Here is a 16363-nt window from a genome sequence, read left to right as displayed (position 1 = left end):
TTCCCTTGCTCTCTTTCCAGGCACATGTTAGTTGATCGACTCAGTAAAGGAGAAGAGGTGAGTGTCAGGTCTGGGGCAGTGACTGAGCACTGCTTTGTGTTCTCAGGAAACTTGTTTATGGTAGCAGCATTCACTCCCTGCCTCTAGTAATATCTGTGATTGGGCTCTAAAAAGATTGTTCAGGTGCTGAAAATACGAGGTAGGAGCCTTGCCCCCTCACTTTCTGATGCATAAGGTATGGGGCTACTTTTCTCTCAGGCTACACTTTTGTTGGGGGTGTCAGTCCTGCCAGTTTCCCTGCTGTGCCATTACTGTTCAGGCCCCAGTTGAAAGGGTGCTAGGACTTGCTGTTCAGCTCAGCAATGAGAAGGATGCTTAAGGTGTGTGACTCCTGGGAGCTTGGAAATAAAACTGGATAGTCTTGTGTGCTTGTCCTGAATGCCAGACCTCCTGCCTGGGTGCTGCCAGCTGCATGTGGCTTGGATGTCATCATGGGCTCATGGAGCAGCGTGTGCTGATTGCAGTGTAGGTATCTGGTGGGGTATGTCTGTGGGTACACAGATGGGTCTGAGAGGCAGTTGAGATTAGTTGAACTATCTCTTCAAATCTTTTACTGTCTAACAGCAAAAAAAATTGCTCTGACTGTAGTTGCAATATAGTGCAATATCATTTTTGGATAGAAATCAAGAGTTGGGGAGTGTCTAACCCTGCTGCTAATCCCCTGCTCCTCAAACTCTCACCTCACTAGGGAATCCCCTGCCTTCAAACAGCAGAGCCAAGACCCTGGCCTATTTTCCATCTTTCAGAGGCACAGAATCCCTATATTAGTATCATTCCTCCCATTCATTCCTTTCCTGGGGTTCTGCTGGCTTAAGACTGGCAGCTCTGCTCTGGTGCCTGCTTGGCCACGGGTGGAGTTGATAGCTGCAGCAGGAGAGGGGGTGTCTGGCTGCCTGTAGCACTCCCTGCTCCCCATTTCTCCCAGGAGAAGGGCACAGCTCTGCACGGCTCAGTGCAGGGGTGGCAGGGGCCCAGCAGGGTGAGTGATGCAGAGCAGACTGGAGCATGGCAGGGCACCAGCTTGAGGCCACAGACACTGCAGATACCTCGTGCCTCCGGATGTGATACAGCTGTGGTGCCAAGCAGCAGCATGCAGCTCCAACCCTGCAAGTCCTGCTGGGTTTGCTGCTTACCTGGGTGTATAAGCAGTTGCTGGAGGCCATCTCTTTTCCATTCTGCAGTGATGGCATAAGTACCTCCCATGTGCTTGTGGCATGTGTGCAAGGCATTGATAAGGAGATGACTTGTACACCTTCCTTTCTGGGCCTCCCCATGGCAGGGAGCAGAGAGTCAGCTTAACATGGAAGAGAAGGCCCAGGATGGGATGGGGGCAGCCCTTGGCACATTGGAGGCTGGTAGCTGCAGATTTTTTGCTATCTCCTTCCTGCCAGCGCCTCCCCACCAAGATAAGAGGCTGCATGGAGCCTCGGGTTCGTTTCTGAACCGCTCTTCTCTCTCCCTTTGCTCAGATTTTCTTTTTCTGCTTCAATTTTCTGAAGCACATCACCTCTGAGGAGTTCTCTGCTCTGAAGTCACAGAGGTAAGGAGCCTGTGCTTGCTGCTGCATGGGCTACGGAGCCAGGGAGCTTGTTAGTGCTGTTTCTTTGGGGAGATAGAAGCCCTGGTGTCCTGGCCCAGTTTTCTTTAATTTATTCTGCACTCTGAAGGCTGCAAAATGGGGCCGAGGCTTGTGAGGTGCCACGTTGTGCTCTGAAAAACTGTCCATGCTGAAATGTGCTCTCTGCTTAATGACTGTCCGTGGCTGCTTTAGCACAGATGAGCCCAGAGATGTGTGCTCTGGCTCGAGCAGGCTGTGCAGTGAGCTCCATCAGGCACTGCTGGGGGGAGAGGGGTGGCTGGGTTTTGACTGACTGCTCAGCATAAACCCCTTCTTATTTCACAAGGGGCACAAAGAAACAAAGCCCACCCTGGAAGCTCTGAATAAGCACATGTTATGTGCAGGGTTGCCTGTTGCCACCTTCTCAAAGCGTAGGGTGTGTGAGTTGAGACTGTTGGGAGTCAAATACTACACACTGGCCCATCCCCTCCCCTCTGCCCCTGCACAGCTCATTCCCCACTGCTCTGATCAGCTCTGTGTGACAGAGACCTGGCTTTGACCAGCCTTCATGCAGTCCTGAAGTGTACCTGAGGTAACTTTGTCTTTCCTTCCCCAGAAGGAAGAGTTTGCCACCTGGCTTCACCCTGGAAGAGATCTGCATGCTCAGTGAGTGCTGCTGCCAAGCATCAGTGCCCCTGGGGGTGGCAATGGTTCGTTGCTTGGGGGCTGGGGTTCCCAACACCCCAAATGGGTGTGCTTCCCTTGGGGCCCCATGAGAACACAGCCCCAAGGGCACATGTTATTGCCTAAAGGGAGAGAAAGTGAGTGAGACCAAGCTGGTCTTCAGGTGGCTCTGTTTTCTTTTTTTCTAGAGCAGAAAGACCGAGGCAGCACCACAAGCCTGAGCAGTGACTTCTCCCTAGGGATGGAAAGTTCCCCTGGAGCATCTGGGAGCTTCACCTATGAAGCAGTGGAGCTGATGCCAGCAGGAACACAGGCTCAAGCAGCGTGGTGAGCATATAACCACTCAGTGGGCTGCCGAGCAAAAGGAGCAGGCTCTGGACACAGTACAAAAGATATTTCTGAAATGTCTTGCCCTCCAGGTCTGCTCTCTGTAGCATGGGTTTCTTAGAGTGGAGGGAGGAATTTTGGCTGCCAGAGGCTTGCTGCATCTTGTACTACAGAGCTTCTGCAGGAAAAACTGGAGACTATATTAAAGGCTATCAGGCAGGGATGGTTCTCTGTTTGTCCATTGATGAGAGTAAAGCAGCTTTGTTTCATTTTCACCAATTTCACTGTTAAAACTTCATCCAGAAAGGACTTCATTACTTTTGAAAGATGGTTCCAGACTACCAGAAAAATTACATTTGGCAGCAGCCTCCCCAGGGAAAAGTAGAGACAGTTTAGCTGCCCTAAAAGGAAGCTTAATCGGTTTACAAATGGGGAGTGTCTGCAGTCAGTAGTAGGTAGGCTGGGTGGCCAAGAATCTGCTCTAAGCTTTAGCCCCTCTAACAGCATGAGGTATGTGGGCTGAAAGCAGGTTCCTGCCCACAGCACTGCTTAGAGGTACTTCTGTGGGAGAATATGAAATTCTCAGTGCTCCCTGTTGACACAGGGTCACCTAGAACTTGCCTAGGGATGCTGGTGGCTGTCTGGAGTTGAGGAAGGTGTCTGGCAACTCTGCTGCTCTGGGACAGGTGTTTTACTTTCTTCTGGAGTTTCTGGTGCTGTTTGGGGATTTCAGAACCTTGCTGTAGGGTTGCCCCTCTCAGTTTAATTTTTCTCTCCTCTCCCTTAGCACATGTGAAGACTCTATTTTATATTGCAATTATTTTAAATTAAATCTGGGTTGTGCTGGAGGCAGTTGAAGTCTTCTGGGACTGAGCCTGCAGCCATGCTAGTGGCAGAAGCCTTTCTAAAGCACATTATGATTCTGTAATTTAAAGTGCTGAAGAGAGGAAGAATCTTCCTGCAGAATCACAAAATGGAGATGGGGAGTCCCAAACTGTTTGCCAAATGAGCACAGCATCCTCTAACACACAGGGCCTACCTCTCCACAGCAAAGTGACTGCAGCAAGTAGAGGACAACTTTCCACTTGTAGTGCTGCAGTGTAGCGAAATGGAAGCATTTATGTTGCTCTGAGTGCTCAGGTCATACAGACTCGACTCTGCTGCACAGGACTTAAGCATGATTTTCACAATATATGAAGTGACCAGAGCATGCTGGAAGAGATCTGTTGCATTCATGTGGATCAGGGTTTGATTTTGTGATGTGTTTTCTCACTCTGGTCTGCATTCGTTTCTGTGGGAGATGTCAGGCTGTGTTGTATCTGCTGCTCCATGGGGAATTTAGGCTGTGCTGTGGGGCAGGAGCTTGGGAAGGGGGAAGGTTGTGAGCCTTGCCGTGAGTGCTCAGTGGGGGGACTGGTCACGGATGTCTTGCTGCAGGCTGTTGTGGCTGTGTAGCCTGGAGAATATGTGGGGCTGGAAGAGCTGAGCTGTGCAGAGCATGAGTAGGGAGAGGAGGGGATGTGCTGTTGAGTTGTCCTGAAAACAGGTGCCCTTGAGGTCTCTGTGCAGGGAGAGACATTTGATTTTTAGCTGTACAAACCTGTTTCATCAGGCTGTGCTTGGAGATGTTGGCAGCTATGATAACATGAGATGAATAAAGCCTGAGAGAGGCTGTGGTGTGATGTTTGAGGGTGGACACCCTTCAAGAAATGAAGGGAAGATATTGCACTTTCCACTGTACAATGAGCCTGTCTTTAGCTGCACTTGCTGACAGTGCTCAAGATCTCAGTCGAAGCTGTGAGATGCCCTTCCATTTTTTCAGAAAGAATAACATCTTTTCTCCTTGAGTTCGTTTGCTTTAGACTTTTCTTTTTTACTTGTGTACATAAGAAGGTCTTTGTCCAATTCAGTGTGTTCTTGAAAGGAGAAATATTCTTGGGACTCTTCCAGAAAGAAAACAAACAACTGATGTAAGAAAGAAAATCTTCTGAACACAGAGTAGCGCTGATGTGAATTAGTCACAAACGTGTGCCTGTTTGACATGTAGCTGGATTGTTCTGTGAGCTAAGGCTCAGTGCAGCAGTGAACAGTGAATCATGACCAAGTCTGAATGTGCTGGCTAGGAAAGCAGCCAGAGCAGTTCTGGGCTGTCAGCACAGGCAAGGAGAGGACTGAAATGCACCTACACATGGAGCGACTGTCAGCTCTGCGCACGTGGCCAGAAGTGTGGTCAGTGATGCCTGAAGGGAATTGCTAAAAGGCAAAACAACCCTGTTGGTGTGTCCCTGTCACCCTCGGTGCGCACGAACGCCCACCTGGGCTGATACGCTCTGTAGAGCTGGAGCAGATTGAAATGGTCTTTCCCCGCTGGGAGGCCCCTTGCTTGAGGCATTTTTACCGCTAGACTAAACAAAGAAATCGCTGTGTGTGTGTGGGCTGATGCATTCTCCCATCTCTGATTTCCAGGTCACGTGGATGGTGATCTATAAAAGAATGGGCTAAGATGGGTTGAGCTCAGTGTACCCCCCTCACTGAGCGGGGTGACTCATGGTTCCTTGGGAGGGAGGAGGGCGGGTCCAGTGGGAACGAGAACCAGTAGCTGCTGGGGTAAAATCCAGCCTGTGGTAGAAAGGCTTCCTAGCTGGAGTACATAGAAAAGCCAGTTTTCTCACCCATGTCCTCCATCCCACAGGAGGAAAAGCTGTGCATCGTCACCGCAGGCTGTGCTCTGGAGCAGGGCACAGCAGTCTGAAGACAGGTTGCCTTCCACAGGGGTGGTTGAAGTCAAGTCCTCCAGCTCCTCCTCATCAACCCATTCTGATAACTTCCTGAGGATTGGAAGCAGCCCACTAGAAGTGCCCCGATCCAGGTGAGATGGGACAGAACAGAGCATTTCTCAACAAAATGAGTGTCTCATAAAGGGAGTGCAGGGCTGCATTTGTGAGGCTCTGGGAACACAGGAGCACATGTGTTTGTATCTACAAACAAGCCTCAGGAGGCCTCTTCCTCTCTATCCTGACCTTGTCTGGTTTGCTGGCCATTAAGTACAGACACTCCTGCCTCAGCCCCTGGAGGAGTGAGGAGCTGTGCCGGTAACAGCCAGCTGTCTGTTCTGCCTGTCCTCAGCGCATGCCTCAACTCCATGAGCTCTGGCATCTCTGCATCCTGCATGCTTGGAGCTCACAGCACTTTCTCTAAAGCACTCACTGGGGTTTGAAATGGCTGTGGTGTTTGGGGAAGGAAGCTTTTCAAACCAAGCAGACCTCACTCTGCATCTAACCTGTCCCTCTTTCCACCTGCTAACCCTCCTGACGCTGCAGGTTGAAAAAAACTCTGGGTGCTGGTGGCAAGCAGAGGTAGGAGTCTGCTGGGAGCAAGCTGCGAGTGCCGTGCTGGTGCAAAGGATTCCGCATGGAAGGCTGTGTGTTCCTGCTGGGCAGCTGGGGAATGGGGACCCTGGACCTGAGCCTAATCTCATGCCGTAACAAAGGATATTCTGGCACCCTTCCAGAGACTGATGCTGCGATAGGGCAGAGTCGAGCAGTGAGCTAGGCTAGGGAAGAAAGAGCAGAGCCTGTGGAGCAAACACCATGTGTTTAGGCCAACAGGGAATAAAGAGGCTCTTAGATAAGAGGTTGCTGTTAACAGCATCGAATGCCTGTGTAGTCTCTGCAGGTTTTCTGATGAGTCTTTTTCTAGTGATTCCGAAACAGCCACCAGCCAAATTTTAGGGCTTTCTCGTCATATGGAAAATAAAATGACAAACAAGGATTGAAAATTTATGAGACTTTCTTAACTAATTTCTTGATTTCAGAGGAAAACCAGTGTCTGGCAGTTTTCATAAATAATGCTAACTGTTCTCCCTGGGGAAAGACATGAATAAGGAGGGGTTTGAGTTGTTGCTGGGGTCCACCTCTACATTCTCTGTAAGATGAAGTGAATCTCCCAGGAATGGAATAAAATATTGGAGATAAAACAGCTCATCTTGGGAGCTGCTTTGTTCATGATGGTAGTGTCGCAGTTCCTGTGTGTGGTCTCATGCCATTCCCAAGGCCTGACAGGCTGTTCAGGGCTGGTGGCAAGCTTGCAGCAGTGCTCTGGAAGAAGCAGTTTATGATGCTTCAGCCAAATTCTGCTCTGAAAGAGCAAAGAGGAGAAACGGAGGAGGCAGAAGAGCACCATGAGAGGGGTTAGGGTTGCCTTGTGAGACACTGACACAGGTTGCACTTTTTGGGGCATGAGCATGGTTATGTTTTCTCCAGAGCCAGAGACTCTCTTACTCCACTTGGCTTGATCTCCCTGCTTGGACTATGTTAGTCTGAATTAGTCTGGTGAGCTCCATGCAGGTACTGGATATCACAATACCTTCAGTCACCATTCTCCACCCCTCCAAGAAAAGAGTGAGTCCCATTTTGGGTGGAGAAGGAGTGTATCTGTGATGGAAAGAAGAGGTAAATTCTGTCCCTTCACCTCCTGAAAAATGGTGGGACTAAGATGGAAAAGCAGGAGCACAGAGATTGATCAGGTTGCCAAAAATACCTTTATCCCTGCAGTGCTGCTCGCACTTAACACACAAGGCTCTTGAGATGAAGAAACTACTGTATTTGACTTCCTGATCCTCTGTTTGTGTGGCCATAGCAACAAACCACTTTTCTCAACTGCTGCTGCAGTGGTTAGAATGGTTGCTTGTAAAATGCCAGCAGGCATCCTTCAGGTAGTTCGAGTCAACAGCCCAGTTCAGGTACTGGCAAGCAGGGGAGCTCTGGAGGGAACAGGAAGGCAGGAGAGGTAAGCAGGGCCTGGGAGGGGAACTGGGCTGTCTTAAAAGAAGGGGTGACAAATGCCCAGTCAGGCAGTGGGAGCCAAGCCCCACTCCTGACCAGGATGGCCTCACAGTTAACAGGCTGCTGCTGCTGTCACCTCACCAGCCCATCTTGTGGATTCTTCTCTGATCCAGAGGTCCTGGGTACCTTTAAATCCCAGGATGATTCTTGTTAGGCAAAGCAATACAAAGGCAAATTCCTGGCAATCTTTCTGGTTTTTTCCAACGCGATAGTAAGATCACATCTGCTGAGGACAAACGTGCAGGAAGATACTATGCAGACTATTTGCAGAGTAGGACAAGGTGCTGCTAGTTCTACAGAGAGAGAGCTCTGAGTATGGCAGACAGCTTGCCTTGAATCAAACCCCTTGCATGCGAGGGGGTAACAGCTTGCAAACCATGTCTTCTGTTTGCATTTGACACAGTCTAAGTGTCCCATGACACTGCAGAAAAAATCTGTATCTGTGTCAGGGATTTAGCGTGTGTGTACATGGCACTAATGTGGATTAGCAGCTGGATAATCTTTGGTTGAGTGTGCTTTTGCTAAGTCAATTAAACAAAACCCAAAGTCCTGTGATCTGGAGAGTCAAGATTTGCAGGAGTTAAATTGCAGAGGATCTGCTTTGACCAACAGCCACAGAGAACTCCCTTATTTTACTTAAGGGCTGCAGATGGCTCAGCTGTGGGTCTGGAAGTCCAGTGAGAACAGAGCCAGAGAGAGAAGCTGCTGCCCCTTGACTTCGGGTGTTTTGTTAGTAGTGAGAAGACTGCGTGAGCACTGTGTGTCTTGTTCCTTACAGCCACCTTGCTCAGAAGGTTTATCTGTGATGTGACAGCTTGGGATAGTAACCACAGCAGGAGAGGAATTGTTTACAGGAATGTTTTCGGTAATTATTGCACGACTATGCCACAACAAGGGCTTGCCGGCTGGCACATGACGTTCTGCAATCAGAAATGGTTGTGCTCACAGAGGACGGGCTGCTTGGGCGCTATCAGCCTGTAGATAACTGCCTGGGATTCAGCCAGGGCTCTCAGTACTTGGCAGAGAGCCACACTCCTTGCCAGCATTTCCCACGCAAAGGTGGGAAGGGCTGCCCTTTACTCCAGGTTGCCACAGTCTGCCCGCGCGTACAGAACCTACTTAACGCTTCGGTTTGAGGCACACAACATATGCTGGCAAATGAGCTGCTTCCCAAATAGTCCTAGGTGTGTCAGGTGAGCGGGGGCAGCACGGGGCAGGATGGGAGCCTAGCTGTTGGCACTTGGCACCCATCTCAGTGACGTATTAAGAAAGAGAAGGATCCCTGAATGTTGCTCTGTCTCCGGTGTTGGCTCTCCTCTGGCAGGCGAGTGTCCACGTGCTCTGAAATGCTCTGCCTTGTGCAGCATGTTGCATGGGAAGCACTGACCTAATTAAAAGGAACCATTGCAGGCTAGGAGCTGCCAGTTTATGGCCTGCGAGAGGTCCTTCCTTGTGTGAAGGAACAGCTTGCAGCTCATCTCTGTTTTGCTAATTTAATTTTGTTAATCTTGCACTTTTGAGGGAGTTTCTTCCCACTCATGGACCTGAAGAGGTGGGTGTGTGAAGCTCACTTTGATTCTTTTTCTGTCTGCCATTAGATGTCTGTGGCAGAGACAGTGACTTGAAGACTTGCTGTATCTCATCTCCTCCTGACATCCATGTCAGCCTTGCTGTCATTGTCCTGCTGCTTCCCCAGACCCTCCCTGCTGCCCTCACATCTAGCCAGCCTCTGCCATGGCTGTCAAATGTTGCAAACATGTTGTTCTTACAGACCTTGGGTCTGGTCCTGGTGTCCCAGCAGCTCCAGTTTGCTCCAAGGGCCTCTGCAGCGAGACTTTCCAAGGAGCCTTCAGGGCAGAAATAACAGGAAGACTTTCACCTCTAGCATTGACTGGGATGCAGTCACCCCAGAAATCTGGTCTTGGTCTCAGGCCAAGCTCAGCTTTTAAGAAGCCCTGCTGCCCTTGCAGTGCAAACACAAGATTTCCCATGCCCTGCCTTCTCAGCCTTGGCCTCTGCTGTCTCTCAAGGCTGTTCAAGATGCTTGTTGATTGTGACACTTCCTCAGGAGCCTCCTTGGAGAAGACTTTGGGAATAAAGGGGAAAGTCTGCCACGATATGTTAGCTCTGCTGGCTAGGCTCAGATGTCTGTGCCGGGAGAGAGGTGACCTGGACTCATTGCAGAGTCAATCAGTTTTTTCATTTAATTGACAAGTGTTTATTCTGCTGCCTGGAAGCAAGACAAGGAATTGGCTGCCTTGAACTCCTAGACCCCAGTGTTGTTGGGTTAGATGTAACCTTACTAAGCTTACACGGCTGCTTGACAGGGTTGGGGACCCCAGCAAGGGCTGGAGGGCCAGAGAGTCACTGAGGTCAGTCTTGTGGGAGGTATGTGATGCTTTTATCAGCCTGTTCAAGACAGGATTCAAGGAATGACTTGATCCACCTCCAAGATGTGATGTAAGATCAGTCTAATCTTAGCTGACAACCATGGAAGGTGACCAGCAGCTGTAAGCTGAGACCACACACCCAAACCAGGAAACAATTTTCTGTTCACCTTCTTTAACACAGAGTTACCTGACTGGTGTGGTTGTTGATATTGGGCAGAGGGACACTTTAACTGTCCCTACTGCCCTGGATCATGAGTTCCCATGTGGACACAGTCTCCTGGGCAGGCTCTGGATACTACTCTCCCTTTGCAAGAGCTGCAGAGCTCTGCTCAGTTCTTTTCACCTTCATCTGGAGCTCCTGCTGTAGCCCAGGCCCTCCTCTGCCATTCAGACTCACTCCCTCCAGAACCTTTGTTTCTGCCTGGCTACAAACCCGTCCTCTGTTCAGCACTCATTACTTTTCTAGCAGAATCCTGTCCCTGCCTGCTTTCAGCCTGAGCCCATTGCCTATAGACTTCACTGCTTTAGCTCAGTTTCTTGTCACTGCGTGTGACATTCCCATTTTTCGCTGTCTGGCTGTGCTGTACTGTCAGGGAGGTGACATCCTCCTCTTCCCTCTGCACTAAGGCAGTATTCCTCTATGCTTCTGCCTGGCTTCCTGCACTGTTCTCAGCATGGCACTGTGCTCTTGGCCCAAATGCTCTGCCTGCTCTCCTTCACACTGACTTCCTCCACTTTATATTCCAAAGGCAGGGAGAGGTGTAGATGTCAATGAAGAGCTGCTCCCCCTCCCTTACAAATTCCTTGCTTTCCAGGGAAGGTTATCCCTGTCTGATTCCTACAAGGTCTTTCTAAGGGTATGTGCTGCACTTTTGCTTTCAGTGAAGTGCCCTTGTTCTACTTTGGCATTATGTGCCCCAGGAAAGACACCTTTTTGCAAGAAGGGGTTCTCCCAGTACTCTGACCCTCACTCCTTGGTTCACTGAGCAGCCAAAGAACAAGAACAGGTGAAGCTCTGCCCTTCCTGATTTCTGCTGTGATGCCCTTCCGGAGTCTGAGCTGCCAGACAGGGGTGTTACCCCCAGACTGCAGCTGTGATGGGAAGCTGACGTGCAGGGAGCTGTGTGACTCCCCTTCTCTGCTTGCACAGCCAAGTTAGGACCGTGTTTCAGACTACTCAAACTTGGCTGTATTGATCAGACTAGTTAAATGGCAGGCCTGGAATTAGATCGAGGTTGCAAATAGGTTTCCTGCTGTGCATCTCTTCCCACCATTGCCTTCCACTCTTGCTCAGGTCTTTCTTGCTGTGGGAGATCCTGTCTTCCTGGCTGTTCTCCTGGTCCCTTGGGGAGCAGCTGCAGTGCGCCACTGCTATTCTTAGCTGTGAAGACAGCGTGCAAGTACCTGGCCCAGCAGAGCTGGAGCTGGTGCACTGCTCTCTGCCCAGCAGAACTCAGATAAATTATCCAGAAGATCTTGGTAGTGTGTAATTGAGCAGCTCTGCCACAGGCTGTGCTCCCAGCTATGTACACTCTGCTGTGCAGCAAGGCACAGTAATTGCTTGCTCCCTTGGAATCCAAGAGCTCTGGGTTTGTCTCAAGTGATTGTGCCCTCTTCTCCGAGATTTTGGAGGGACGCCTCAGATTTACTTACCGTGTTTCATGCTTCCCTCTTTCCTGGTGGGAGGTTGCATGCATCAAACAATTATTCTCCCTTGGCTATTTATCCTGTCTTAAAGATGTTTTGTCACCGGGTTTCTGGCGCAGTCCTTTCTTCTAACGTAAGAATGAAAAGTTCAGGTGCTGGAGGGAGGTGCACTGGGGGTGTCTTGAGCGTTGCTCTGTTCAGATTTGGTGGGAATGCCTCAAGAGAGATCTGCTTTCTAACTGCTGCCGGTACAAGGATCTCTGAGTCTTTCTCAGCACTAACCAAGTCACAACCTTCATTCACTGTTCTGCCCTGGGATGTGCTAACAGCTACAACAAGCAACAGGGAAATGCCCCTTGAACAGCGCAACATCCACATCTGTGAGGGATTCAGGGCAAGACGTGCTGTTGCATCTCACTAATGGATTTCTCGGTTCTGCATGGCCATCTGCTTCTTGCTGGCTCTCTCCTGTCCAGCTCCTGTTGTGTTCCTGCTGCTTTGTCGGCCCCAGCCAGCTTGGCTCTGCCCTCGCTTTCAAAGGAAAAGCTTGGCCTGGGGCCCAGCCAGAGCTGCATGTTGCACCCTGGTCCCCGAGTGTCAACGCTGCTGGCACAGGCGCTGCTGGCCGTCCGCCCGGCAGGTCCCTGGCACCAGCACCCGTGAAAGGCATGTGGCTGATGACCTGACTGATCGTGCCATCTCCCTCTCTCTCTGCCCCAGATCGGCGGACCATTCTCTGCCCGGATCTTCCGTTTCCACAGACTTTGGCAGCTGGCAGATGGTGACAGGGTGTGGCAGTATTCGGGAGCAGGCAATCCTGAGCGCAGACGCCTCTCTCCCTTGCAGCTTCCCGGATGAGTTCCCTAGCACTTGCCTGTAAGTGTCTCAAATGCAGGACCTCTCCTTGGGTCTCTTGGCTGGCTGCGAGCACTGGAACTTTATCACCCTGGCACTTTCAGAGAAGCCTGGGAGCCTATAACAAACTGTTCCATCTTCCCTGCCTTGATGTTTTCCATCCGCAAACTCAGTCCCTGAGCACTCTTTACTTATGCTGAACACGGAAAGAAGCTGGTACTTTCTCTGCCTAATGATGGGGGAGCACTTTGCCTTCTGTAGGAAGAAGAGGCTTTTCTCTCTTTCCCGAAGATGCTGAATTTGGGCATAATAGAGTGCATTCGAGGATGCATGTTTGTCAGGACAGGACTGGTAACCCAGATTTTCTTGCTTTTTTGGATTTTGCTCACCTACATCTCCCCACTAGGGTCAGATCCTTGCTGCTGTAAGAGAAGGGCTTTCCTTCTGTAACCCTGATTTTGTCTGGCCTTGCACAGCATCATTTGCAGGTGCTGCATCTGGCCAGTGCAGAGCCACAGGGACCCTGCATCCTGCCACATCCTGCCATGTAAAATGGCTGGGAGGCAAATGTTCCTCCCCAAATAGAAAGCCACCTCTGGATGCTTGAAAGGCTGGAGATGTGCTTTAATTGCTGTTAGAGGAGAACCTTGGCTTGTGCCTTCAGGCTGCAGACTCTCCATCAAGAAGCTGAAATGGCAGATCAGGGGCTGCTGCTAGCAAGCAGCGCGAGAGCTGTGCTGCCAGACACTCAGTCCCTGACCGAGATCTGTGTACGTGCTTTGGAGGCAGAGGGCAAGCGACATGAAACCCAACATCTCCTGTGAGACAGGCTGGCTACCCTGGCTCACTGACTCGTGTGGCTGTGTTCTGTGCTGCTGAACAGAACAGAGCAGAGCAGTTACGGTGCCCTCAAGTTATGGTGAAGCTACAAGACCTATGAATTGACAGATCAAAAACTCACAAGAGATGTCGGACATGGCCTGGCTGGCATTTGCACTCCTCCTTTCCTGAGGACATGCTGAGCTGCTCCTCCATTTGTTTGGAGATGGGCAAGGGAGCAGAAGGGACTGAAGGATGGGCATCTGAATACTGACTACTGTGCCCCAAACCTGGCTGTGCTTGGCTGCTGAACACCAGCAAGTTGTTGGTGCCCTTGGGGTTGGATCCAACGTCAGAATGGGGAATTCAGTAGAGAAATGTGAATCAAAGTTGAGAGGCCTTAAGCTCATGTACTTTGGAGGGTGGCTGCTTGGGGAAGTGGGTTCAAAGGAAGGGGAACAGTGGTGGTGCTTCTCCTATGGGTGCTCTGCCCCTTCAGCTGTTCACTAAAGCTGTGGGGTGCTTGGGGTCTGGGGACCACTCAGCTGCGGGTGCTGGAACCAGCCACCATGTGGAAGGGATGAAGAGTTCCCAGGGATGTTGTGTTGAGCTTAACCTGAGGCCTCCACCCTCCTTCTGCTCTGCATCAGCCCTGTTTGCTCAGGACCCCATTGTGGTTTTATCCCATTTTTTCTCAGCCTGGCACAGTTGATTTTTTTAAAAATTCCATTTAAGTTCCCACTTTGCATCTCCACTGGCAGCAGCTTGATGAAGGTACGCTTTTCACAGCCTACTTCTTGTGCTTGTGTGGGGCTTGTCAGGGCTTACTTTGAGCTGGGGCTTTGACAGCCTCCTCTCATGCTGCACCCCAAGCTGCAGGCGAGCGGGCAGGCTGTAGGAAGTGTAGCGGGGCAGAGTGCCGTGGATTTGGCAAGGAAGCGCGACCTGCCTCCGCAGGGAACTGCTCGGGGTGAAGTGGTGCAGCTGGGTCTGCAGGGCTTGGTGTGGAGCAGTGGCCGGCTGCTTGACCCTGTGCCTTGGAGCATCCTACTCCATGAAAGAAACCCAAAAATCCAAACACAAAATATGCCCTGTAAAGAAGTGTGAGAGCCACAAGCCACGGGACCTAACTGCTGCACACCCTCACTTACCTCTGCACGTGACATCTAAGATCACTGCACTCGGGTGCAAGTAAGTCCTGCCTTCGTGGAGCTTATTTTTAATGCTAGCAGGTTTTCAAGTTCCACGTCCTAATTAGGTTGCCAAAAAGCATCTTTTTAATGTGTTTAGATATGTTGTTGCCTTTTTTTTGCCCTCTGGCTTCTCTTTATTATCAGACACAGTAAACAGCGGCCTGGTTGGCTGCCTCAGCATCGCTTGCTGTTTATAGGCCTCCCACCATATCCTCTTGCTGCTGTTTCCGGACCGAAGCTGTTGGCTGTGGGTGGTTAACACTTCCATTCAGATGAGCTGTGCCAATTTATAGCCAGCCCAGGCGCTAGAGAGATTAAAGAGAATTTTTTATGGGGAAGGTTCGCGCTGTGCCCTTGGAGTGACCTTTGAGGAATGTCTTAATCTCTCTGGGAACCACTGGCGCAGAGGCACCACAGCAAAGACTGTTTTAGTCCAGAGCACTTGACACAGCTGCCTCTGAGCCCCAGCCTTGCTTTCCTCTGCTCCCTCAGCTGAAATTTCGCCTTCCCTCTGCTGTCTTCCCCCTACCCCTAACCAGGTGTGTGGATCAGCTGGAGAGGAGAGCAGGTCCCGTGGGAAGCCATGCCCTACTCTGCTCCTGCTTGCCAAGAGCAGCCGTGCGAGGGAGCAGAAGTAAAGCGCCGCTCAGGTCTTCTCTTCTTGCGGCTGGAGCATTCCTTGCGGCTTTTGTCACCTTGTCTGCTCCCTCTCAGCCCCCCTTCCCCAAAGCTGTCTGTGCTGGAACAAGCATGAGAGACTGAGGCTAGTGGCAGTGAGGGATGGTTGCAAGTAGGTTGGAAGCAACTGTCCAGACATGGCACATGTGGACAGGCTCCATCTGGGAACGCTGTGCGAGGAGGGGAGGGAGCTGGCACAGGGGTTGACGTCACCACCCACTTGGCCAAAGCACCACTTTGTGTATGAACTGCGGCCTTGTGAGCACCATGGTGTGGGAGAAACTGGGGAGGGGGTGTGTGTGAAGGAGGAGACCTGGGGGGAGCAGGAGGCTGTGAGCAGCTCCGTGGCTTGGATGAGGGGGCAGTGGGACCAGCTGCTGTAGACAGAGCTTTTTGGGGCTGGCACAGCCTCAGCCACTGCAGCCAGTTGAGCACCACAGACCTGCTGGCACTGTGGACAGAGATCCAGCCCTGCTGCCAGCCCTTTGTCAGGAGTAAGAGCTGGGAAGTGGGTAGGGATGGCTGCAATCACTGACCTCCCCTTCTCTCTCCTAGGCTGGTGTCGGCAAGCGACCGTGAGTCCCGGCTGGAGGAAGTGCGTTCCGCCTTTCTGGCCAGCTACAGCCGGACCATCGGCCTTAAGGCCGTGCCCCCCAGCCCCTCAGGGGCCATCGGTGGCCTCCTCGAGCAATTCGCAAGGGGCGTGGGACTGAGAGGCAGCAGCACCCTCTGAACACAGCGTTCCCCGACCACTGCCTGGAAAACCGGGACTGGCGAGTCCCCCTGCAGAGTCCTGGGACCCCCTTCTCGGTGCGGGCACCTGCTGCACCCAGTGCCCGCCGCCGGCCCCCCCCTGCCTGGGGCTGGGGGGTGCGGGGGCTTCGGCGAGTCTCTGCAGTAAATGACCCGAGCTGTGCCCTCTCCTGCCTCCTCTCTGGGCTGCGGGGGGCCGGGCGGGGGGCGGCGTGGGGGGAGCCACTCTGCCGGGGGCGCTGCTCACTCTAAATAGCCCGGCCCACGCTCCGGGAGCGGCGGCACCGAAATAACGCCGAGCCGGGACCGGGAGGGCGGGATGGGGGCTGAGCCCCCTCTGCCCCGGACTGGGGAGCAGAGCTGAGGCCGCAGCCCCGGGCGGGAGGTCCCGGGGGAGCCGGGCCGGGAGTTGGGGCTGAGCCGCCCCCGGTGCCCGGGGGGGCGGTGCCGGCGGGAGAGGACCGTCGTGCCCAAGATGTGCTGTGCCTGTGCTGAGCCGCCCCGTGCCCGTGCCGTTCCTCTGCGGAGCCGTGCCTGAGCCGAGCCGTTCCCGAG

At 52.0% G+C, this 16363-nt stretch overlaps 1 protein-coding gene across 3 annotated transcripts in view; it reads left to right on the top strand.

The window, feature by feature from the left end:
* The window catches only part of MTMR14 (myotubularin related protein 14), a 33083-nt gene extending 17107 nt beyond the window's left edge, over positions 1–15976 (top strand). For 2 of the 3 annotated variants that reach the window (XM_032698889.1, XM_032698888.1), the window contains exons 13-19: positions 21–57; positions 1530–1600; positions 2235–2284; positions 2491–2629; positions 5322–5498; positions 12231–12386; positions 15611–15976. In XM_032698889.1, coding sequence (XP_032554780.1) covers positions 21–57; positions 1530–1600; positions 2235–2284; positions 2491–2629; positions 5322–5498; positions 12231–12386; positions 15611–15788 — 808 coding nt within the window. In that variant the 3' untranslated portion in view covers positions 15789–15976. The remainder of the gene's footprint in view (positions 1–20; positions 58–1529; positions 1601–2234; positions 2285–2490; positions 2630–5321; positions 5499–12230; positions 12387–15610) is intronic. The other variant, XM_032698890.1, reaches the window with a different exon arrangement.
* Positions 15977–16363: the final 387 nt, after the last annotated feature.

The sequence above is a fragment of the Chiroxiphia lanceolata genome, chromosome 11 (genome assembly GCF_009829145.1).
Source record: "Chiroxiphia lanceolata isolate bChiLan1 chromosome 11, bChiLan1.pri, whole genome shotgun sequence".
In the NCBI taxonomy this organism is placed as follows: domain Eukaryota; kingdom Metazoa; phylum Chordata; class Aves; order Passeriformes; family Pipridae; genus Chiroxiphia; species Chiroxiphia lanceolata.
The sequence above is the reverse complement of the archived record's forward strand: the minus strand, read 5'-3'. Positions and strand labels throughout refer to the sequence as shown.